This window comes from Oncorhynchus gorbuscha, linkage group LG02, assembly GCF_021184085.1.
Source record: "Oncorhynchus gorbuscha isolate QuinsamMale2020 ecotype Even-year linkage group LG02, OgorEven_v1.0, whole genome shotgun sequence".
NCBI lineage: Eukaryota > Metazoa > Chordata > Actinopteri > Salmoniformes > Salmonidae > Oncorhynchus > Oncorhynchus gorbuscha.
The window spans coordinates 110,186,383-110,210,390 of record NC_060174.1 but is presented as its reverse complement, the minus strand read 5'-3'; the positions used below and the strand labels follow the sequence as shown (position 1 = coordinate 110,210,390).

The window sequence follows — 24,008 nt, the reverse complement described above, 5'->3', positions numbered from 1 at the left end:
GAGATGTCTCTGTTACTTGAACTCTGTGAAGCATTTATTTGGGCTGAAATTTCTAATGAACTTATCCTCTGCAGCAGAGGTAACTCTGGGTCTTCCTTTCCTGTGGTGGTCTTCATCAGAGCCAGTTTCATCATAGTGCTTGATGGTTTTTGTGACTTGATGGTTTCTGCATTTGAAGAAACTTTCAAAGTTTCCGTATTGATTGAACTTCATGTCTTAAAGTAATGATGGACTGTCGTTTCTCTCTGCGTATTTGAGCTCATCTTGACATAATATGGACTTGGTCGTTGACTGAGTGGCTCGGCAAGACGGAGCTGCTCTTCCTCCCGGGGAAGGACTGCCCGTTCCATGATCTCGCCATCACGGTTGACAACTCCATTGTGTCCTCCTCCCAGAGCGCTAAGAACCTTGGCGTGATCCTGGACAACACCCTGTCGTTCTCAACCAACATCAAGGCGGTGGCCCGTTCCTGTAGGTTCATGCTCTACAACATCCGCAGAGTACGACCCTGCCTCACACAGGAAGCAGCGCAGGTCCTAATCCAGGCACTTGTCATCTCCCGTCTGGATTACTGCAACTCGCTGTTGGCTGGGCTCCCTGCCTGTGCCATTAAACCCTACAACTCATCCAGAACGCCGCAGCCCGTCTGGTGTTCAACCTTCCCAAGTTCTCTCACGTCACCCCGCTCCTCCGCTCTCTCCACTGGCTTCCAGTTGAAGCTCGCATCTGCTACAAGACCATGGTGCTTGCCTATGAAGCTGTGAGGGGAACGGCACCTCAGTACCTCCAGGCTCTGATCAGGCCCTACACCCAAACAAGGGCACTGCGTTCATCCACCTCTGGCCTGCTCGCCTCCCTACCACTGAGGAAGTACAGCTCCCGCTCAGCCCAGTCAAAACTGTTTGCTGCTCTGGCCCCCCCAATGGTGGAACAAACTCCCTCACGACGCCAGGACAGCGGAGTCAATCACCACCTTCCGGAGACACCTGAAACCCCACCTCTTTAAGGAATACCTAGGATAGGATAAGTAATCCCTCTCACCCCCCCCCCCTTTAAGATTTAGATGCACTATTGTAAAGTGACTTTTCCACTCGATGTCATAAGGTGAATGCACCAATTTGTAAGTCGCTCTGGATAAGAGCGTCTGCTAAATGACTTAAATGTAAATGGTTGACTGGCTGGCTGGTTGACTGGCTGGCTGGTTGACTGAGTGGCTGGTTGACTGAGTGGCTGGTTGACTGGCTGGCTTGTTGACTGACTGACTGACAGGCTGGCTGACTCTGGCTGACCTCTCCTATCCAGAGGCGTTGAGAGTAAGGGCTGTCCAGCTTGTCTCCTATCTGACAGCGGTGAGAAGAGTGGAAGAAGGGAGTAATGTTGAACAAACCATGGCAGTTGGATTAGAGACATTTGTAAATGTTCCTCGCCAACAGGATCCTGACATATTAAAAAAAGGTGGACGTTGTATTGTTTATAGCATTGGGAATAAACTGCACAGAGCAGAGAGGAAATAGGAGAAAAGAGGCATTGTGGGTGTGGCTGAACGTTTATTAGGGACTCCTTCATCACAGGCCCCTGAGTCTGTATAGGGATGTGATCTGGACCATGACTGAAGGAGTGGGATGGGTTGAAGGATGTATTTTATTTTATTTTTTCTATTGTGTTTGTTTTTTCCCTTTCCCGCAATGGATTTTTTCCCCCTCCGTTCATTACCCATACAGTAGGTGGCGGCATACACCTTTAACGTTTGTTTGCGGACCGGCATAACACCACAGAAGAAGAAGGTACGTCCTGGGGATACCGAATAGCACTAACCTGAATGTCAAGCTACTCTTTTCTATCATATCAACGTGATCATTTTCGGATTGTATGTTCTCTTCATTGTAACTATTATATGTTTTTACGTATTCATACATGAATTGCACATCGTGTGGAGACGTCTTTTTCAGTTCAATATAAACGTAGAGGCAACGCTAACGCATTGCAAAGCTAGTGAAGCTAACAAGCCGTTTTGGACAGGACGTTACACCATGGAGCCCGAAGCACAAATACGAAACGTAAGTTCATCTCAATGTGACCATGTTTTTTCATCAACGGACATGTTATAGATGATGTGATGACTCCCAAGACGAGGCTTTTTTTTCTCTGTGTGTGTGTTGATCACTATGTTTGGTTGTTTTTAGCTACGGGACTTTCTGATGGTCTACAACCGTATGACAGAGATCTGTTTCCAGAGATGCACCAGTAACTTCAACTACAGAAGTCTCACCATGGACGAGGTGAGGCCTGGCTCGTTGCATGGCTGTGGGTGAGAGATGGTAGATCAACTCCCCAGGGACCTGGCTCTGTCTTTATCCAGTGGTGTAGTGATGGTTGTTTTTAGGTGAGAGGGCAAAATCGTTTCCTCATTCAAAGTTTTTTTTTGTATTGATCGATGTAGCCTGTTGAATGAATACACACACACACACACACACACACACACACACACACACACACACACACACACACACACACACACACACACACACACACACACACACACACACACACACACACACACACACACACACAGCATTCGGAAAGTATTCAGACCCCTTGACATTTTCCACATTTTGTTACGTTACAGCCTTATTCTAAAATAGATTTTCTCTTTGCAATCTACACACAATACCCCATAATGACAAAGGAAAAACAGGTTTAGAAATTTGTGCAAATGTATTAAAAATAAAAAACTGAAATATCACATTTAAATCAGTATTCAGACCTTTTACTCAGTACTTTATTGAATCACCTCTGGCAGAGATTACAGCCTGGAGTCTACTAGATGTTACAAGCTTGGCACACCTGTATTTGGGGAGTTTCTCCCATTCCTCTCTGCAGATCCTCTCAAGCTCTGTCAGGTTGGCTGGGGAGTGTCGCGGAACAGCTATTTTCAGGTCTTTCCAGAGATGTTTGATTGGGTTCAAGTCTGGACATTCAGAGATTGTCCCGAAAGCCACTCCTGCGTTGTCTTGGCTGTGTTTAAGATCATTGTCCTTTTGGAAGGTCCTGAGCACTCTGGAGCAGATTTTCATCAAGGATCTCTCAGTACTTTGCTCTGCTCATCTTTCCCTTGATCCTGACTAGTCTCCCAGTCCCTGCTGCTGAAAAACATCCTCGCAGCATGATGCTGCCACCACCATGCTTCACCATAGGGATGCTGCCAGGTTTCCTCCAGACAAGACACTTGGCATTCAAGCCAAGGTTTCATCAAACCAGAGAATATTGTTTCTCAGGATCTGAGAGTCATTTAGGTGCCTATTGGCAATCTCCATGTGCCTTTTACTGAGTGGCTTCCGTCTGGCCACTCTAACAAAAAGCCCAGATTGGTTGAGTGCTTCAGAGATGGTTGTTGTCCTTCTGGAAGGTTCTCCCAAAGAGGAGCTCTGGAGCTCTGTCAGAGTGACCGTCGGGTTCTTGATCATCTCCCTGACCAAGGCTCTCCTCCCACGATTGCTCAGTTTTGGTGGGCAGCCAGCTCTAGGAAGAGTATTGGTGTTTCCAAACTTCTTCTATTTAAGAGTGATGGAGGCCACTGTGTTCTCGGGGACCTTTAATGCTGCAGAATGATGGAGGCCACTGTGTTCTTGGGGACCTTCAATGCTGCAGAATGATGGAGGTCACTGTGTTCTTGGGGACCTTCAATGCTGCAGAATGATGGAGGTCACTGTGTTCTTGGGGACCTTCAACACTGCAGAATGATGGAGGCCACTGTGTTCTTGGGGACCTTCAATGCTGCAGAATGATGGATGTCACTGTGTTCTTGGGACCTTTAATGCTGCAGAATGATGGAGGCCACTGTGTTCTTGGGACCTTCAATGCTACAGAATGATGGAGGCCACTGTGTTCTTGGGGACCTTCAATGCTACAGAATGATGGAGGCCACTGTGTTCTTGGGGACCTTTAATGCTGCAGAATGATGGAGGCCACTGTGTTCTTGGGGACCTTCAATGCTGCAGAATGATGGAGGCCACTGTGTTCTTGGGGCCCTTCAATGCTGCAGAATGATGGAGGCCACTGTGTTCTTGGGGACCTTTAATGCTGCAGAATGATGGAGGCCACTGTGTTCTTGGGGACCTTCAATGCTGCAGAATGATGGAGGCCACTGTGTTCTTGGGGACCTTCAATGCTGCAGAATGATGGAGGCCACTGTGTTCTTGGGGACCTTCAATGCTGCAGAATGATGGAGGCCACTGTGTTCTTGGGGACCTTCAATGCTGCAGACAGTTTTTTGGTAACCTTCCCCAGATCTGTGCCTCAACAATCCTGTCTCGGAGCTCTACGGACAATTCCTTCGACCTCATGGCTTGGTTTTTGCTCTGACATGCCCTGTCAACTGTGGGACCTTATATAGACAGGTGTGTGCCTTTACAAATCATGTCCAATCAATTGAATTTACCACAGGAGGACTCCATTCAAGTTGTAGAAACATCTTAACAACAAGTATAGCTTTAATTTGTTGTATTGCATGTGTGATTTCATGAAAGTTTAATTTTTATAGTAATTTATTAGAATTTCTGCATTTTCACTGGATGTTGGCCGTCCCACATGTCCCAGAGTTAAGGATGATCAATGGAAACAGCATGCACCGGAGCTCAATTTCGTGTCTCATAGCAAAGGGTCTGAATCCTTATGTAAATAATAAATAAGGTGTTTCTGTTTTTTATTTTTTTAAGCATTTGCAAACATTTCTAAAAACCTCTTTGCGTTGTCATTTTAGGGTATTGTGATGTCATTGTGGGGTATTGTGATGTCATTATGGGGTATTGTGATGTCATTATAGGGTATTGTGATGGTATTATAGGGTATTGTGTGTAGATTTATGAGGAGAAAAAAAATCAATTTTAGAATAAGGCTGTAACGTAACAAAATGTGGAAAAAGTGAAGGGGTCTGAATACTTTCAAATGCACTTTATATAACAGTGGGGCAAAAGAAGTATTTAGTCAGCCACCAATTGTGCAAGTTCTCCCACTTAAAAAGATGAGAGGCCTGTACTTTTCATCATAGCTACACTTCAACTATGACAGCAAAAATCCAGAAAATCACATTGTAGGATTTTTTATGAATTTATTGGCAAATTATGGTGGAAAATAAGTATTTGGTCAATAACAAAAGTTTATCTCAATACTTTGTTATATACCCTTTGTTGGCAATGACAGAGGTCAAACGTTTTCTGTAAGTCTTCACAAGGTTTTCACACACTGTTGCTGGTATTTTGGCCCATTCCTCCATGCAGATCTCCTCTAGAGCAGTGATGTTTCGGGGCTGTTGCTGGGCAACACGGACTTTCAACTCTCTCCAAAGATTTTCTATGGGGTTGAGATCTGGAGACTGGCTAGGCCACTCCAGGACCTTGAAATGCTTCTTACGAAGCCACTCCTTCGTTGCCCGGGGGGTGTTTGGGATCATTGTCATGCTGAAAGACCCAGCCACGTTTCATCTCCAATGCCCTTGCTGATGGAAGGTTTTCACTCAAAATCTCACGATTCATGGCCCCATTCATTCTTTCCTTTACATGGATCAGTCATCCTGGTCCCTTTGCAGAAAAACAGCCCCAAAGCATGATGTTTCCACCCCCATGCTTCACAGTAGGTATGATAAGTATTTGTCCTCAGGCCTGGAGGGATGTCTTTGTCCTCAGGCCTGGAGGGATGTCTTTGTCCTCAGGCCTGGAGGGAAGTCTTTGTCCTCAAGCCTGGAGGGAAGTCTTTGTCCTCAGGCCTGGAGGGAAGTCTTTGTCCTCAGGCCTGGAGGGCCTTAGTCTTAGCCTCAGTCTTAAAGTCTGCTGTTTTAGATTTCTCTGCAGACCTGGGTCCAGCTGCCTCACCCTCCACCCTCTCCCGAACCCCCCCCCCCCCCCATGTACTGCACTGACACGTCATTCCATTACCCAAGAGCGGTTAATTATCCTTTACTGGTTCGAACAGCAGACCTATCAGCTTGCTGCCAGCTCTTAACAAACTGTTGGAACAAATGGTGTTTGACCAGATACAATGCTATTTCTCTGCTCTGTAAACAAATGAACAACAGATGTTCAGCACGCTTATGGAGAAGGGAACTCAACATGTACAGCACTGACACAAATGACTGATGACTGCTTGAAAGAAATTGATAATAATAAGATAGTGGGAGCTGTACTGTTAGATTTCAGTGATACTGAAGGACTCGGTATTTAGAATGAGATGTGTTTAACACCCAGCCTGTGTTTATCCTCCCGTCCTCTAGGAGCGCTGTGCAGACAGCTGTGCCGGGAAGCTGATCCGCTCCAACCACCGTCTGATGGGAACCTATGTCAACCTGATGCCGGGGGATGGTGCAGCGCCGCATGGCTGAGATGGAGAAGAAGAACGCTGAGCTGGTCACAGCAGAGGCTGAGGCTGCAGGTGCACTGGAGGGGACACCTGACTTGGCTGATCAAGGCCTACCTATAGCCTCAACCGGGGGTAAAGCCTCGGCTCCTGCCCCGGGGACAAGTGAGGCTATGACGGCTTCAGAGGTATCAGTGATGGCTGCCTCAGTCTTAAAGCCTGCTGTTTTAGATTTCTCTGCAGACGTGGGTCCAGCTGCCTCACCCTCCACCCCAGCCTCAGAACCACTGGTGCCTTCCTCCCTCTCCCAGGCTGTGAATGGAGTAGGGCTCACCAGGCTGACTTCAGGCCCAATTTTAGAGTTGTCCCCTGTTAGACATGATCAATCCACTGTCACTGTTGCTCCCAGTGCAGCACCAAGTGGTCCCCACCTTAGTAGATAACCAGGCACCAGTAATGTTAGTTCCGCCCACATTTACATATGGTGCCTGTAGAGGAGACACCAGCGCCTACAATAGTGACTCTTATGGTTACACAGAGATAAGCCCTAACCCCAGGCCCAACCCCAGGCCCAACCCCAGGCCCAACCCCAGGCCCTAGCCCTAACCCCAGGCCCTAGCCCTAACCCCAGGCCCTAGCCCTAACCCCAGGCCCTAGCCCTAACCCCAGGCCCTAGCCCTAACCCCAGGCCCTAGCCCTAACCCCAGGCTCAGCCCTAACCCCGGCCCTAACCCCAGGCCCAGCCCTAACCCCAGGCCCAGCCCTAACTCCAGGCCCTAACCCCAGGCCCTGCCCTAACCCCAGGCCCAACCCCAGGCCCTGCCCTAACCCCAGGCCCTAGCCCTAACCCCAGGCTCTGCCCTAACCCCAGGCTCTGCCCTAACCCCAGGCTCTGCCCTAACCCCAGGCTCTGCCCTAACCCCAGGCTCTGCCCTAACCCCACCCTAACCCCAGGCTCTGCCCTAACCCCAGGCTCTGCCCTAACCCCAGGCTCTGCCCTAACCCCAGGCTCTGCCCTAACCCCAGGCTCTGCCCTAACCCCAGGCTCTGCCCTAACCCCAGGCTCTGCCCTAACCCCAGGCTCTGCCCTAACCCCAGGCCCTAACCCCGGCCCTAACCCCAGGCTCAGCCCTAACCCCAGGCCCAGCCCTAACCCCAGGCCCAGCCCTAACCCAAGCTCCATCCCTAAACCCAGGCCCAGCCCTAACCCCAGGCTCAGCCCTACCCCGGCCCTAACCCCAGGCCCAGCCCTAACCCCAGGCCCAGCCCTAACCCCAGGCTCAGCCCTAACCCCAGGCTCAGCCCTAACCCCGGCCCTAACCCCAGGCTCAGCCCTAACCCCAGGCTCAGCCCTAACCCCAGCCCTAACCCCAGGCCCAGCCCTAACCCCAGGCCCAGCCCTAACCCCAGGCCCAGCCCTAACCCCAGGCCCAGCCCTAACCCCAGGCCCAGCCCTAACCCCAGGCCCAGCCCTAACCCCAGGCTCAGCCCTAACCCCAGGCTCAGCCCTAACCCCAGGCTCAGCCCTAACCCCGGCCCTAACCCCAGGCTCGGCCCTAACCCCAGGCTCAGCCCTAACCCCAGGCTCAGCCCTAACCCCAGGCTCAGCCCTAACCCCAGGCTCAGCCCTAACCCCAGGCCCAGCCCTAACCCCAGGCCCAGCCCTAACCCCAGGCCCAGCCCTAACCCCAGGCCCAGCCCTAACCCCAGGCCCAGCCCTAACCCCATCTCCAGCCCTAACCCCATCTCCATCCCTAACCCAGGCCCAGCCCTAACCCCGGCCCTAACCCCAGGCCCGGCCCTAACCCCAGGCCCGGCCCTAACCCCAGGCCCGGCCCTAACCCCAGGCTCAGCCCTAACCCCATCTCCATCCCTAACCCCAGGCCCAGCCCTAACCCCGGCCCTAACCCCAGGCTCAGCCCTAACCCCAGGCCCAGCCCTAACCCCAGCTCCATCCCTAGCTCCAGTACAGCTTTGGTCACAGTCCCAGCTCCTACCAGTGATGTCCCTCTCTCCCCCAACCATCCACCCTGACCACACAGGACTCTCAGCTGCCATCTGGAGTGTATGTGATCTATAGAATTGAACCAAGGATCCTGGAGAACTACTGGAAGTGAAATATTGTAATAATCAAGGTCTTCAGTCAGCTCTAATTGTCTGAATCAAGGGTGTCACCTTACTGCCCTACAGGGTAAGTGCTTGGTCATCAGCAATATAGAGTAGATATGATGATGATTTTACCTTGGTGTTACAACACTGTATAGGCACCGTGATGGAAAAATACCTTTCTGTCAAATATTAAACGATTCTGGAGAGGACGTCGTCGTTGTGATTTTTAGATTTCTTGTCAAACTTCTTTTCTATGATCTGTTTGTCTGTGTGATTTTGAGGAGGAGGGAAATTGTTCGTCCCCTGAAGGAGTTAAAAGCAGAAAAGAAGACAATATTGTTTCTCCTGGTCTGAGTGTCTTTAGGTGCCTTTTGGCAAACTTCAAGCAGGCCTTTAACTGAGGAGTGGCTTCCGTCTGACCACTCTAAGAATAAGGGGCGGCAGGGTAGCCTAGTGGTTAGAGCGTTGGACTAGTAACCGGAAGGCTGCGAGTTGAAACCCCTGAGCTGACAAGGTACAAATCTGTCGTTCTGCCCCTGAACAGGCAGTTAACCCACTGTTCCTAGGCCGTCATTGAAAATAAGAATTTGTTCTTAACTGACTTTCCTGGTTAAATAAAGGTAAAATAAATAGTGTTTAACATGATTTTTAATTAACTACCTCATCTCTGTACCACACAAATACAATTGTCTGTAAGGTTCTTCAGTCTAGCAGTGAATTTAAAACGGATTGAACCACAAAGACCAGGTTTTTTTCTAATGCCTCACAAAGAAGGGCACCTATTGGTAGGTGAGTAAATATGAAAAAAAGCCGTTTGAGCATTAATTACACTTTGGATGGTGTATCAATACACCCAGTCACTACAGAGATACAAAGATTCCTAACTCAGTTGCCAGAGAGGAAGGAAACCACTCAGGGATTTCACCATGAGGACAATGGTGACTTTAAAACAGTAACAGAGTTTAATGTCTGTGATAGGAGACAACGGAGGATGGATCAATAACATCGTAGTTACTCCACAATATTAACCTAAATGACAAGAGGGAAAAGAAGGAAAAACTCGCTAAATCAACATTGTTTCCATGTCAATTTAAACAAAAATAATCTATGGGATGACGTTGAATCAAAGTGGAAATATAATTGGATTTTCAAAAAAGTAATCAATGTAAAGGCATTTAATCTTTTTTTCACCCAACTTTGACAACTCAACCAAGTGTAAATCAAAACTAGACGTTGATCTGTGCCCAGTCGAGGGACTGTTCGAGAAGTTATTGGTTTTCAGTCTGCTCCTCTCCGCCCTGTTCCTCTTGTAGGTCTCACCTAGTAGTCCCCCTGCACCTCAAATGGGCACCATTTCACATGGAAGAAACGTAGACTCCCTTTAATACAGTGAATATGCCAATAAAAATGTGATGCATCTTTTCATGTAACAAAAACAGTCTTTTTTTTCCTCAGTTGCAGCTGGTAAGGATTCTGAGAAAACATCTGGAATCAATAACTGGAATGACTGGTTCTGTTGATGGAAAAAAAACACAGAACACTACCTGATACGGAAACTAAAAGAACACTTCCATTTCAAATGTAGGATGATGCCTCATGTTTTTCCAGGACCAGACAGAGTGGTAGGATGATGCCTCATGTTGTTTCCAGGACCAGACAGAGGAGAGTGGTAGGATGATACATCATGTTGTTTCCAGGACCAGACTGAGTGGTAGGATGATACATCATGTTGTTTCCAGGACCAGACAGAGGAGAGTGGTAGGATGATGCCTCATGTTTTTTCCAGGACCAGACTGAGTGGTAGGATGATGCATCATGTTGTTTCCAGGACCAGACAGAGGAGAGTGGTAGGATGATGCCTCATGTTGATTTCAGGACCAGACAGAGGAGAGTGGTAGGATGATGCCTCATGTTGTTTCCAGGACCAGACTGAGGAGAGTGGTAGGATGATGCATCATGTTGTTTCCAGGACCAGACTGAGGAGAGTGGTAGGATGATGCATCATGTTGTTTCCAGGACCAGACTGAGGAGAGTGGTAGGATGATACATCATGTTGTTTCCAGGACCAGACTGAGGAGAGTGGTATGTGAAAAATGTTGTTTCATGCACCGGAGTGTCCAAAATGGAACTCTATTCCCTACTTAGTGCACTCCGTTTGATCAAAGCGCTATGGGCCCTGGTCAAACGTACTACACCACATAAAAAATTGGGACAATCCTCAAATCTTCCCCACAGAGGAGCAGCCAGCCTCGACACAGGTGGTCGGTGGGGTCACTGATCTGAGATCAGCGTATCCACACCAACTCCCTACCTTGACCACCAGAGGGAGAAGGCAAACTGATCTTCCATCAGATTTCTTGGTTAACACCATTCTTCTCTTTCTCTTAACGTGAACCATGCGGAACCAAGCAGACCGCGTCTGGGCTGATAAATCACCGATATAACGGGCACAGTATCTGAACACACTGCACCTAGACGACAGACCTTCTTTCACTCACCAACGGAAGAAACGCTGAAGAAGTTAAGGTAGGCTCTCGATATCCAAGTTTCTGTTTTTATAAACTTTATGTTAAATGAGAAATATTAAACTATTTCATATATTCCAATCTATGTAATGTAGCCTAATATCAGTGTTACTTTTTAGCCTAGATACAGAGCATTCGGAAAGTATACAGACCCCTTGGCTTTGTCCACAGTTTGTTACCTCACAGCCTCATTTTAAAATGGATTAACATTTTTTTTGTTCATTCTACACTCAATACCCCATAATGACAAAGTAAATATCCCATTTACGTAAATATTCAGACCCTTTACTCAGTACTTTGTTGAAGCACCTTTGGCAGTGATTACAGCATGGATTCTTCTTGGGTATGACGTTACAAGCTTGGCGCACCTGTATTTGGGGAGTTTCTCCCATTCTTCTGTCAGGCTGGAAGGGGAGCGTCGTTGCACAGCTGTTTTCAGGTCTCCCCAGAGATGTTCCATCGGTTTCAAGTCCAGACTCTGGCCGGGCCCCTCAAGAACATTCAGAGACTTGTCCCGAAGCCAGTCCTGCGTTGTCTTGGCTGTGTGCTTAGGGCCATTGTCCTGTTGGAAGGTGAACCTTCGCCCCAGTCTTAGGTCCTGAGCACTCTGGGGCAGGTTTTCATCAAGGATCTCTCTGTACTTTGCTCCGTTCATCTTTCCCTCAATTCTGACAAGTCTCCCAGACCCTGCCGCTGAAAAACATCCCCACAGCATGATGCTGCCACCACCATGCTTCACCGTAGGGATGGTGCCAGGTTTCCTCCAGACGTGACACTTAGAATTCAGGCCAAAGACTTCAGTCATGGTTTCATGAGACCAGATAATCTTGTATCTCTTGGTATTAGTCTTTAGGTTCCTTTTGGCAAACTCCAAGCGGGCTGTCATGTGCCTTTTACTAAGGAGTGGCTTTCGTCTGGGCACTTTACCATAAAGGCCTGATTGGTGTTTTTCCTTCTGGAAGGTTCTCCCATCTCGACAGAGGAACTCTAGAGCTCTGTTAGAGTGACCACCGGGTTCTTGGTCATCTCCCTGACTGCTCAGTTTGGCCAGGCAGCCAGCTTTAGGAAGTCTTGGTGGTTCCAAACTTCTTTCATTTAAGAATTATGGAGGCCACTGTGTTCTTGAGGACCTTCAATGCTGCCGAAATGTGTTTTGGTATCCTTCCCCAGATCTGTGCCTCGACACAATCCTGTCTCGTAGCTCCACGGACAATTACTTCGACCTCATGGCCTGGTTTTTGCTCTGACATGCACTGTCAACTGTAAGACCTTATATGGACAGGTGCCTTTCCAAAAAATGTCCAATCAATTGAATTTACCACAGGTGGAAAAAACATCTCTATGATGATCAATGGAAACAGGATGCACCTGAGCTCAATGTAGAGTCTAATAGCAAAGGGTCAGAATACTTATGTAAGAAAGGTATTTCTGTTGTTTACTTTTTATACATTTGTAAAAATGTCTAAAAACCTGTTTTCGCTTATTCATTATGGGGTATTGTGTGATGAGGTAAACACATTTATTTAATCCATTTTAGAATAAGGCGGAGAAAGTGAAGGGGTCTGAATACTTCCTGAATGCCCTGTACCTGCTACGTAGCCCTGTTGATAGATGAAATATACTTGGATTAGTTATTGGACGTGTCAATGTCCTTTGCCTGCATATATTGATTGAGTTTAGCCTTTCATATTCGTTATTATTTTATCTTGTTATAGACTTCTAACTGAAGATCATGTCTCTGATGCTACTGCTGGTGTTGGTGTGCCAAACCATGGCGTCACCTCGACTCTCAGTATGTACCAATCACTGTGGGGAGCATTCTACGCATACCATTCGCTGACTCTGTAGTCTTCCTTAGGGCCAGCTTCCTTTCAACAAGATGCTTTTGGGAAGCTTCTGTTTACTGCATACAAAGCCAATTTCTCTTTGGGGACACCATGAATTGATTTATTGATTGATTGAGTGAGTGAGTGATTTAAATGTCCTCTATCTCCCACGAGGCATCTGACCCCTGTGTTCTAGAACTAGAGGAGTTGAGACGTGATGTCCGTATTCTGGAGAACAAACTGTTGATCGGAGTGTGGCAGCTCAACCATGTCAAGACACACAGCTACATCATCACCCCCCTACTACCCAGGTGTAGCATGACACACTACTTCTCTGTAGCTTGTATTCTGTTGAATCTCCATGAACATAACATTATGGAGTCTCCCCATCTAATCAACCCTGGCCCCAACCCTGCCTCTGACCCTGGCCCCAACCCTGACCTCAACCCTGCCTCTGACCCCAACCCTGCCTCTGACCCCAACCCTGCCTCTGACCTCAACCCTGCCTCTGACCCTGACCCCAACCCTGCCTCCAACCCCAACCCCAATCCTGCCCTGACCCTGACCCCAACCCTGACCCCAACCCTGACCCCAATCCTGCCTCTGACCCCAACCCTGACCCCAACCCTGCCTCTGACCCCAACCCTGCCTCTGACCCTGACCCCAACCCTGACCTCAACCCTGCCTCTGACCCCAACCCTGCCTCTGACCCCAACCCTGCCTCTGACCTCAACCCTGCCTCTGACCCTGACCCCAACCCTGCCTCCAACCCCAACCCCAATCCTGCCTCTGACCCTGACCCCAACCCTGACCCCAACCCTGACCCCAACCCTGATCCCAATCCTGCCTCTGACCCCCATCCTGCCTCTGCCTCTGACACCGACCCAAACCCCAATCCTGCCTCTGACCCTGACCCCAACCCTAACTCTAACCAGTATTTCAATCTTTCGGGGAGAATTTGATATGGAAAAAAGCTAAATTCCTTTGCTTTGGACAATAAAGTCAAATTCTTCTTCTTCCTGACCAGTAACTTCAACCTAACAGAGGAATACAGGACAGGCGCCTCTCTGCCTCCAGCAGGAAGCCTCATCGTACATGACAAAGGTGAGAGATTCATAGCCTTGTTCTGCCAACTCCTACAGTATAGTCATCATTGTCAATGACCAAGACGACACTTAAACTGATTTGGGATCAGGCTAAGAGGCTACATCCTCCGTTAGCCAACAGATCCACTGGCTTACAGCTGCGCTAGGGTCGGACGATGAGAAATGTGTTGTTCTCCGAATTCTCTAGCAGTCATTCAATATTCTCGGTGTAACAGTTGGGATAATGGGACAATTCGGAGTACAACGCATTTCTCATCCCTCTATTGAGGTACGTTTTCCCGAGCCGTATGTTGTGCTGGCTCCGTGGTGTCCTAATCTACACAGGAAGCCTGTCTGACCCTAGTGCAGCTGTAAGCAAGCGGATCTGCTAGCTACATCCTCCGGGAACCTTTCAACATTGTCTACTGTATGGCTGTGTCACCAGTATCTTCTGAGAACACCATATGGACACAAGGAGACGCTACCAGGTGTAGAAAGAGTTGAACTCTACATCAGCTCTGTTCTGTTCCAGGCCACACTATTCTATAACACCTCATGACAACAGGAGGTGTAGAATCACCAAATCTATTCTTGCGTTTCTCATTCAAAACATTTCAGTCTATTTGTGTCTATTTCTATTTCAACTATTTCAGTTGACTTTATACAGTGGGGCAAAAAAGTATTTAGTCAGCCACCAATTGTGCAAGTTCTCCCACTTTAAAAGATGAGAGAGGCCTGTAATTTTCATCATAGGTACACTTCAACTATGACAGACAAAAGGAGAAAAAAAATCCAGAAAATCACATTGTAGGATTTTTAATGAATTTATTTGCAAATTATGGTGGAAAATAAGTATTTGGTCACCTCAAACAAGCAAGATTTCTGGCTCTCATAGACCTTCTTTAAGAGGCTCCTCTGTCCTCCACTCGTTACCTGTATTAATGGCACCTGTTTGAACTTGTTATCCGTATAAAAGACACCTGTCCACAACCTCCAACAGTCCAAATCTCAGACCGGCCAATAAAAATAAAAGATTAAGATGGATAAAAGAACACAGACACTGGACAGAGGACAGAAGGCCAGCATCCCGGAGTCACCTCTTCACTGTTGACGTTGAGACTGGACAGAGGAACTCTGCCTAGAAGGGCAGCATCCCGGAGACGTCTCTTCACTGTTGACGTTGAGACTGGACAGAGGAACTCTGCCTAGAAGGCCAGCATCCCAGAGTCGCAGAGTCGCCTCTTCACTGTTGACGTTGAGACTGGACAGAGGAACTCTACCTAGAAGGCCAGCATCCTGGAGACGCCTCTTCACTGTTGACGTTGAGACTGGACAGAGGAACTCTGCCTAGAAGGCCAGCATCCCAGAGTCGCAGAGTCGCCTCTTCACTGTTGACGTTGAGACTGGACAGAGGAACTCTGCCTAGAAGGCCAGCATCCCGGAGACGCCTCTTCACTGTTGACGTTGAGACTGGACAGAGGAACTCTGCCTAGAAGGCCAGCATCCCGGAGACGCCTCTTCACTGTTGACGTTGAGACTGGACAGAGGAACTCTGCCTAGAAGGCCAGCATCCCGGAGACGCCTCTTCACTATTGATGTTTAGACTGGACAGAGGAACTCTGCCTAGAAGGGCAGCATCCCAGAGTCACCTCTTCACTGTTGATGTTGAGACTGGTGTTTTGTGGGTACTATTTAATGAAGCTGCCAGGTGAGGACTTGTGAGGCGTCTGTTTCTAAAACTAGACACTCTAATGTACTTGTCCTCTTGCTCAGTTGTGCACTGGGGCCTCCCACCCCTCTTTCTATTCTGGTTAGAGACAGTTTGCGCTGTTCTGTGAAGGGAGTAGTACACAGCGTTGTATGAGATCTTCAGTTTCTTGTGATTTTCTTGCATGGAAAAGCCTTCATTTCTCAGAACAAGAAAAGACTGACGAGTTTCAGAAGAAAGTTCTTTGTTTCTGGCCATTTTGAGCCTGTAATCGAACCCACAAATGCTGATGCTCCAGATACTCAACTAATCTAAAAAAGGCCTGTTTTATTGCTTCTTTAATCAAGACAGCAGATTTCAGCTGTGCTAACATAATTGCAAAAGGGTTTTCTAATGATCAATGAGCCTTTTAATGATAAACTTGGATTAGCTAACACAATGTGCCATTGGAACACAGGAGTGATAACAGGCCTCTGTACATCTATGTAGATATTCCATAAAAATAAAATCTGCCGTTTCCAGCTACAATAGTCATTTACAACACTAACAATGTCTACACTGTATTTCTGATCAATTCGATGTGATTTTAATGGACAAAAAATTGCTTTTCTTTCTAAAACAAGGACATTTCTAAGTGACCCCAAACTTTTGAACGGTAGTGTACAGATACAATACAGGAACATGAACACAAGCATACTTGCATGTACACACCAGAGGAGGCTGGTGGAGGAGCTATAGGAGGATTTGCTCATTGTAAAAACTGGAATGGAATGAATGGAACGGCATCAAACACATCATTTATTTATTCCATTCCAGCCAATGAGCCTGTCCTCCTATAACTCCTCCCACCAGTCTCCTCTGCTCCTCTTGGAAACTTCTCTGTTTCTAGTAAAAGAGAATTTGAGAGCCACATCCTGTTTTTGTCAATTTTGCTTGCCAAATTTCTACAATTTCTGCCAAATCTCAACATAGTTTGTTCTAAAAAAATATCTAATCAAATACGCTACCGGTCAAAAGTTTTAGAACACCTACTCATTCAAGGGTTTTAGAACACCTACTCAGTCAAGGGTTTTAGAACAACTACTCATTCAAGGGGTTTAGAACACCTATTCATTCAAGGGTTTTAGAACACCTACTCATTCCAGGGTTTTAGAACACCTACTCAGTCAAGGGTTTTAGAACACCTACTCAGTCAAGGGTTTTAGAACACCTACTCAGTCAAGGGTTTTAGAACACCTACTCAGTCAAGGGTTTTAGAACACCTACTCAGTCAAGGGTTTTAGAACACCTACTCAGTCAAGGGTTTTAGAACACCTACTCAGTCAAGGGTTTTAGAACACCTACTCAGTCAAGGGTTTTAGAACACCTACTCAGTCAAGGGTTTTAGAACACCTACTCAGTCAAGGGTTTTAGAACACCTACTCAGTCAAGGGTTTTAGAACACATACTCAGTCAAGGGTTTTTCTTTATTTGTACTATCTTTTTCATTGTAGAATAATAGTGAAATCATCAAAACTATGAAATAACACATATGGAATCATGTAGTAACCAATAAAGTGTTAAACAAATCAAATTTATATTTCATTTGATGTCGCTCTGGCCTCTGATCCACCTCTACGCAGACACCACCATTCTGTATACTTCTGGCCCTTCTTTGGACACTGTGTTAACAAACCTCCAGACGAGCTTCAATGCGACACCATTCTGTATACTTCTGGCCCTTCTTTGGACACTGTGTTAACAAACCTCCAGACGAGCTTCAATGCCATACAATACTCCTTACATGGCCTCCAACTGCTCTTAAATGCAAGTAAAACTAAATGCATTCCATTCAACCGATCACTGCCGCACCTGCTCGCCCGTCCAGCATCACTACTCTGGACAGTTCTGACTTAGAATATGTGGACAACTACAAATACCTAGGTGTCTGGTTAGACTGTAAACTCTCCTTCCAGACTCACATCAAACATCTCCAATCCAAAGTTAAATCTAGAATTGGCTTCCGATTTCGCAACAAAGCATCCTTCACTCATGCTGCCAAACATACCATCGTAAAACTGACCATCCTACCGATCCTCGACTTCGGCAATGTCATTTACAAAATAGCCTCCAATACCCTACTCAACAAATTGGATGCAGTCTATCACAGTGCCATCCGTTTTGTCACCAAAGCCCCATATACTACCCACTACTGCGACCTGTACGCTCTCGTTGGCTGGCCCTCGCTTCGTACTCATCGCCAAACCCACTGGCTCCAGGTCATCTACAAGACCCTGCTAGGTAAAGTCCCCCTTATCTCAGCTCGCTGGTCACCATAGCAGCACCCAACTGTAGCACGCGCTCCAGCAGGTATATCTCTCTGGTCACCCCCAAAACCATTTCTTCCTTTGGCCGCCTCTCCTTCCAGTTCTCTGCTGCCAATGACTGGAACGAACTGCAAAAATCTCTGAAACTGGAAACACTTATCTCCCTCACTAGCTTTAAGCACCAACTGTCAGAGCAGCTCACAGATTACTGCACCTGTACATAGCCCATCTATAATTTAGCCCAAACAACTACCCCTTCCCCTACTGTATTTATTTATTTATTTTGCTCCTTTGCACCCCATTATTTTTATCTCTACTTTGCACATTCTTCCACTGCAAATCTACCATTCCAGTGTTTTACTTGCCATATTGTATTTACTTCGTCACCATGTCCTTTTTTTGCCTTTACCTCCCTTATCTCACCTCATTTGCTCACATCGTATATAGACTTATTTTTCTACTGTATTATTGACTGTATGTTTGTTTTACTCCATGTGTAATTCTATGTCGTTGTTTGTGTCGAACTGCTTTGCTTTATCTTGGCCAGGTCGCAATTGTAAATGAGAACTTGTTCTCAACTTGCCTACCTGGTTAAATAAAGGTGAAATAAAAAATAAATACAAAAGTTCGTGATGAACTCAACTGGTGAGCCTCTTTAACAGCTGGTTCCATGGACACACTGATTTCAATGTCCTTCGTCAAGGTCAGATTACTTTCAGTTAACAGTCTCTTTGGTGCAGCTTCACTCCGTAGCCCACATTCTAGTCTGTCTCTAATGATGTCATTTAGAACACCATTAAACTCACAGTGTTCTGATAGTTTCTTTAATGCAGCATCAAACATTGGCCCTGATTGTCCCTCTTCCTGATGTGTCCTGTGGAGCCTGAACCTTTCAGCATTAACTAGTGGTTCTGGTGAAAAATATCCTTTATGTCACACCCTGACCATAGTTTGCTTTGTATGTTTCTATGTTTTGGTTGGTCAGGGTGTGAGCTGAGTGGGCATTCTATGTTACATGTCTAGTTTGTCTAGTTCTATGTTTTGGCCTGATATGGTTCTCAATCAGAGGCAGGTGTTTGTCATTGTCTCTGATTGGGAACCATATTTAGGTAGCCTGTTTGGTGTTGGGTTTTGTGGGTGATTGTCCTTGTTACTGTCTCTGTGTTACTTTGCACCAGTATTAGGCTGTTTCGGTTTTCGTTTATTGTTTTTGTATTTGATTCGTGTTTACTTTGTTTCATTAAACATGGATCACAATAGCCACGCCACATTTTGGTCTGACTCTCCTTCACATACAGAAAACCGTTACACTTTAAGTATCTCCACAATATCCCCGTACGTCGGGTTAGGGAGCGTTTGGCCGGGCCGGGCGCAGTGCGCGCTAACCAAGGTTGCCAGGTGCACGGTGTTTCCTCCGACACATTGGTGCGGCTGGCTTCCGGGTTGGATGGCACCTGTTCTTTCTGGCTGTGGCAGGCTTGCCTAGTAAATTACATTTATTTGGCCCCAACACACAAAAACAAATGCAGGCACAATGTTGTCCTCATCAATGTCATTTACAAGAACAAAATATTTAAACCGTTCTGGATATGAGCTCCACTGCTCAAGAGTTTCACCAATCTGTCAGATGTTTCCAACAATTACAGCTCCTGATCCTCACTCGCTTCAATAGTTTCCTCATTCACTTCACTCAGTGACGTTTCCCCCTCAAGTTCACTCATTTAGCAGTTTTTAATTCCAGAGTTCGTCCTCACAGTTGAATAAATGTCCTTTCCGTTAATCGCTGTTTTTATTGGTTCCTTTTTAATCACGTTATTTTCCCGCTCCGACGTTTGTCTGGAGTCTTTCTCTGCCGTCCATGACGATGTTAACTCTCTCTGTCTTAGCGCTCGGCTATGTACGCTTCTGCTAGCAATACACTGTGCTAACATTAGCCTAGACTGAACCACAGAAAATAACCGTTTTAAACAGTTGAAAAAAATGACTTATTCCAGACAGAATAGTTCCTGTAGATTCAGACTTACTCATCTTCTAGACAGAATAGTTCCTGTAGATTCTGATTCAGACCTACTCATCTTCCAGACAGAATAGTTCCTGTAGATTCTGATTCAGACCTACTCATCTTCCAGACAGAATAGTTCCTGTAGATTCAGACTTACTCATCACCAATCTTTTGTCTCGTGGGTTTCATAACCACGTCTGTATAACAATTCAATAACGATGAGACGGGAGACAGGAATCAGTTCAACCATTTATCTGGAATGTGATCACCTCAACACATATACAAACCCCCATGATGCTCTGCAGCACAAGCCCAATATACAACAAATACTTAAATAAATATGTAAATGGACACTAAACAAAACTCATAGAGGAATTTAAATGGTCGGTTCTTGAAAGTAGGGTCATGGGACAGGGTCAGAAAGGTCAGTTACATCTGGTCCATTATAACACAGTGAAGTAGGGTCATGGGACAGGGTCAGAAAGGTCAGTATGTTTGATACCTGGTTACAGAGGTGACATAACAAGCATAAGGTCCATTATAACACAGTGAAGTAGGGTCATGGGACAGGGTCAGAAAGGTCAGTATGTTTGATACCTGGTTACAGAGGTGACATAACAAGCATAAGGTCCATTATAACACAGTGAATTAGAGGTGGGAGCTAAAAGCAGACATGGATAGTGAGACGGTGTGAGGAGGTCAGGGGTCAAACACTAGATCAGGACAGGTAGAAATGTCAGGGCTGGAAATAGACAGAGACTCATTCTGATCATGGCTCAGACCTGACCTGAGACACCCAAACAGAAGATATTATAGAAAAGTCATGTCCAATAGGCTATATGCCATTGTAGCGACCCGCACAGACAGCTGTGTGTTATGTGTTAGGCTATTAGTTGGTTGTGTTGTACTTACCAGTACCCAGTGTTCACGGGGTCCGACATGACAATCAACCTGCTATCTGCCAATCACGGGAATGCCTGGAATGTTCTGATGCCGGGCATCCTGGCGGTTGGTGGAGTGGCGTGGAGGGGGTTGGGCAGGGGGTGGGGCATTGGAAGTTAAGACCAGGTTTAGCCTTTGTTCTCTCTCTTACGTCTGGCCTTCACAAGAGAAGGTCACGCTTGGCTTGTGGGGTATCTTTCATTTATTTGGCGTGGGCAACGGCCAAACAGTAGCCTGTGTAAAGTTGGGGTAATTAACTGTCAATTCGTAACTCAATCCTCTGTCTGGACAATTGTTCCTTTATGATCTAGTCAGGTCATTACACTATATTCTATTCTACTGTATTTTAGTCCACTCCGACATTGCTCATTCTAATATTTATGTATTTCTTAATTCCATTCTTTAATTTTTAGATTCATGTTTATTGTTGTATGTTGTTAGGTATTACTACACTGTTGGAGATTTCGCTACACCTGCAATAACATCTGCTAAATACGTGTATGTGACCAATAAAATGTGATTTTATTTGTTTAAATAATATAATATTTTTTTTAATGGTAATTGAGTGTTACACCTTTTCAGTAAAATATGCCTTCATAGTTAGTTGTGATAATATCTCTGCGTGTGTCACCTCTCACCTCCAGACTGCTCTGAGCTGTATGACAGACAGAGGCCAGACTCCGGGTTTTACCGGATCAGACCTAGAGTGGATCAGGAGCCGGTCCTAGTCTTCTGTGACATGGAAGATGGAGGGGGATGGACTGTTATACAGCGACGAAGACATGGCAGGGTTGACTTCAACAGGTGTGTGTGTGTGTGTGTGTGTGTGTGTGTGTGTGTGTGTGTGTGCGATCTTTGGAAAGCTGGCCTGTTTAACCTGTGCAATCAGCTAGTAGTTTATCACATCAGCACTGTGGCATCCTGCTGCTGTGTTTCAAATCAAATTGTTTTAGTCCTCCTCCTTTCCCTGTCGTCCACAATCATCTCCTTTGTCTTGATCACGTCAGCATAGTGATGCAAGGGGAAGCAGCAAGTGTGAGACTTTAACCAGTGAATGTTCTCTCCTCCATAGAGACTGAACCAGTGAATGTTCTCTCCTCCATAGAGACTGAACCAGTGAATGTTCTAGACTGACCCTGTGAATGTTCTCTCCTCCATAGAGACTGAACCAGTGAATGTTCTCTCCTCCATAGAGACTGAACCAGTGAATGTTCTCTCCTCCATAGAGACTGAACCAGTGCATGTTCTCTCCTCCACAGAGACTGAACCAGTGCATGTTCTCTCCTCCACGGAGACTGAACCAGTGCATGTTCTCTCCTCCACGGAGACTGAACCAGTGCATGTTCTCTCCTCCACGGAGACTGAACCAGTGCATGTTCTCTCCTCCATAGAGACTGAACCAGTGCATGTTCTATCCTCCATAGAGACTGAACCAGTGCATGTTCTCTCCTCCATAGAGACTGAACCAGTGCATGTTCTCTCCTCCATAGAGACTGAATCAGTGAATGTTCTATCCTCCATAGAGACTGAACCAGTGAATGTTCTAGACTGACCCTGTGAATGTTCTATCCTCCATAGAGACTGAACCAGTGAATGTTCTCTCCTCCATAGAGACTGAACCAGTGCATGTTCTCTCCTCCATATAGACTGAACCAGTGCATGTTCTCTCCTCCATAGAGACTGAACCAGTGAATGTTCTAGACTGACCCTGTGAATGTTCTCTCCTCCATAGAGACTGAACCAGTGCATGTTCTCTCCTCCATATAGACTGAACCAGTCCATGTTCTCTCCTCCATAGAGACTGAACCAGTGAATGTTCTAGACTGACCCTGTGAATGTTCTCTCCTCCATAGAGACTGAACCAGTGAATGTTCTCTCCTCCATAAAGACTGAACCAGTGAATGGTCTCTCCTCCATAGAGACTGAACCAGTGCATGTTCTAGACTGAACCAGTGAATGTTCTCTCCTCCATAGAGACTGAACCAGTGAATGTTCTCTCCTCCATAGAGACTGAACCAGTGAATGTTCTCTCCTCCATAGAGACTGAACCAGTGAATGTTCTCTCCTCCATAGAGACTGAACCAGTGAATGTTCTCTCCTCCATAGAGACTGACCGGGTGAATGTTCTAGACTCAACCTGTGAATGTTCTTTCCTCCATAGAGACTGACCCAGTGAATGTTCTAGACTGAACCAGTGAATGTTCTATCCTCCATAGAGACTGAACCAGTGAATGTTTTAGACTGACCCAGTGAATGTTCTAGACTGACCCAGTGAATGCTCTCTCCTCCATAGAGACTGGGTGGACTACAGAGACGGGTTTGGAGACTTTAAGCTGTGGAACGATGAATTCTGGCTGGGCAACGAACACATCCATTCTCTGGTGAAGGAAGGTAGGCTGTCAACCCTAACACAATGAGAGGCTTGATACATACAGCCCCAGAACACATTCACTCTCTGGTTTTAGGGCGGCAGATAGCCTAACGGTTAAGGGCCAGTAAGAGCCGGTAAGGGCCATTAAAAGCCAGTAAGGACCAGTAAGAGCCGGTAAGGGACAGTAAGAGACAGTAAGGACCAGAAAGGACCGGTAAGGACCAGTAAGGGACAGTAAGGGACAGTAAGAGCCAGTAAGGGACAGTAAGAGCCAGTAAGGGACGGTAAGAGTCAGTAAGGGACAGTAAGGGACGGTAAGGGCCAGTAAGGGCCAGTAAGGGACAGTAAGGGACAGTAAGAGCCAGTAAGGGACAGTAAGAGCCAGTAAGGATCAGTAAGAGCCAGATAGAGCCAGTAAGGGACAGTAAGGGACAGTAAGGGAATCTAAGAGCCAGTAAGAGCCAGTTAGAGCCAGTAAGGGAATGTAAAAGCCAGTTAGAGCCAGTAAGGGACAGTAAGAGCCAGTTAGAGCCAGTAAGGGAATGTAAAAGCCAGTTAGAGCCAGTAAGGGAATGTAAGAGCCAGTTAGAGCCAGTAAGGAAATGTAAGAGCCAGTTAGAGCCAGTAAGGAAATGTAAGAGCCAGTTAGAGCCAGTAAGGGACAGTAAGAGCCAGTAAGAGAATGTAAGAGCCAGTAAGAGAATGTAAGAGCCAGGTAGAGCCAGTAAGGGACAGTAAGAGCCAGTTAGAGCCAGTAAGAGAATGTAAGAGCCAGTTAGAGCCAGT

At 46.5% G+C, this 24,008-nt stretch overlaps 2 protein-coding genes and 2 long non-coding RNA genes across 7 annotated transcripts in view; all 4 read left to right on the top strand.

Moving 5' to 3' along the window:
* The window catches only part of LOC124015538 (cell adhesion molecule 2-like), a 946,327-nt gene that overhangs the window by 560,964 nt on the left and 361,355 nt on the right, over nt 1-24,008 (top strand). The window lies entirely within an intron of this gene.
* Nucleotides 1,759-6,934, top strand: LOC124015576 (mitochondrial import inner membrane translocase subunit Tim10 B-like). The gene is given in 4 exon segments (XM_046330907.1): nt 1,759-2,057; nt 2,184-2,279; nt 6,266-6,346; nt 6,348-6,934. Coding segments are annotated over 4 exon segments (648 nt in total). The 5' UTR covers nt 1,759-2,030; the 3' UTR covers nt 6,792-6,934.
* Nucleotides 9,377-13,119, top strand: LOC124015611. Its single transcript, XR_006835197.1, has 3 exons — nt 9,377-10,983; nt 12,698-12,774; nt 12,983-13,119. It is a non-coding gene; the product is annotated as an uncharacterized LOC124015611 (long non-coding RNA).
* Nucleotides 13,850-23,385, top strand: LOC124015607. The gene is made up of 3 exons (XR_006835195.1): nt 13,850-13,912; nt 21,496-21,655; nt 23,145-23,385. It is a non-coding gene; the product is annotated as an uncharacterized LOC124015607 (long non-coding RNA).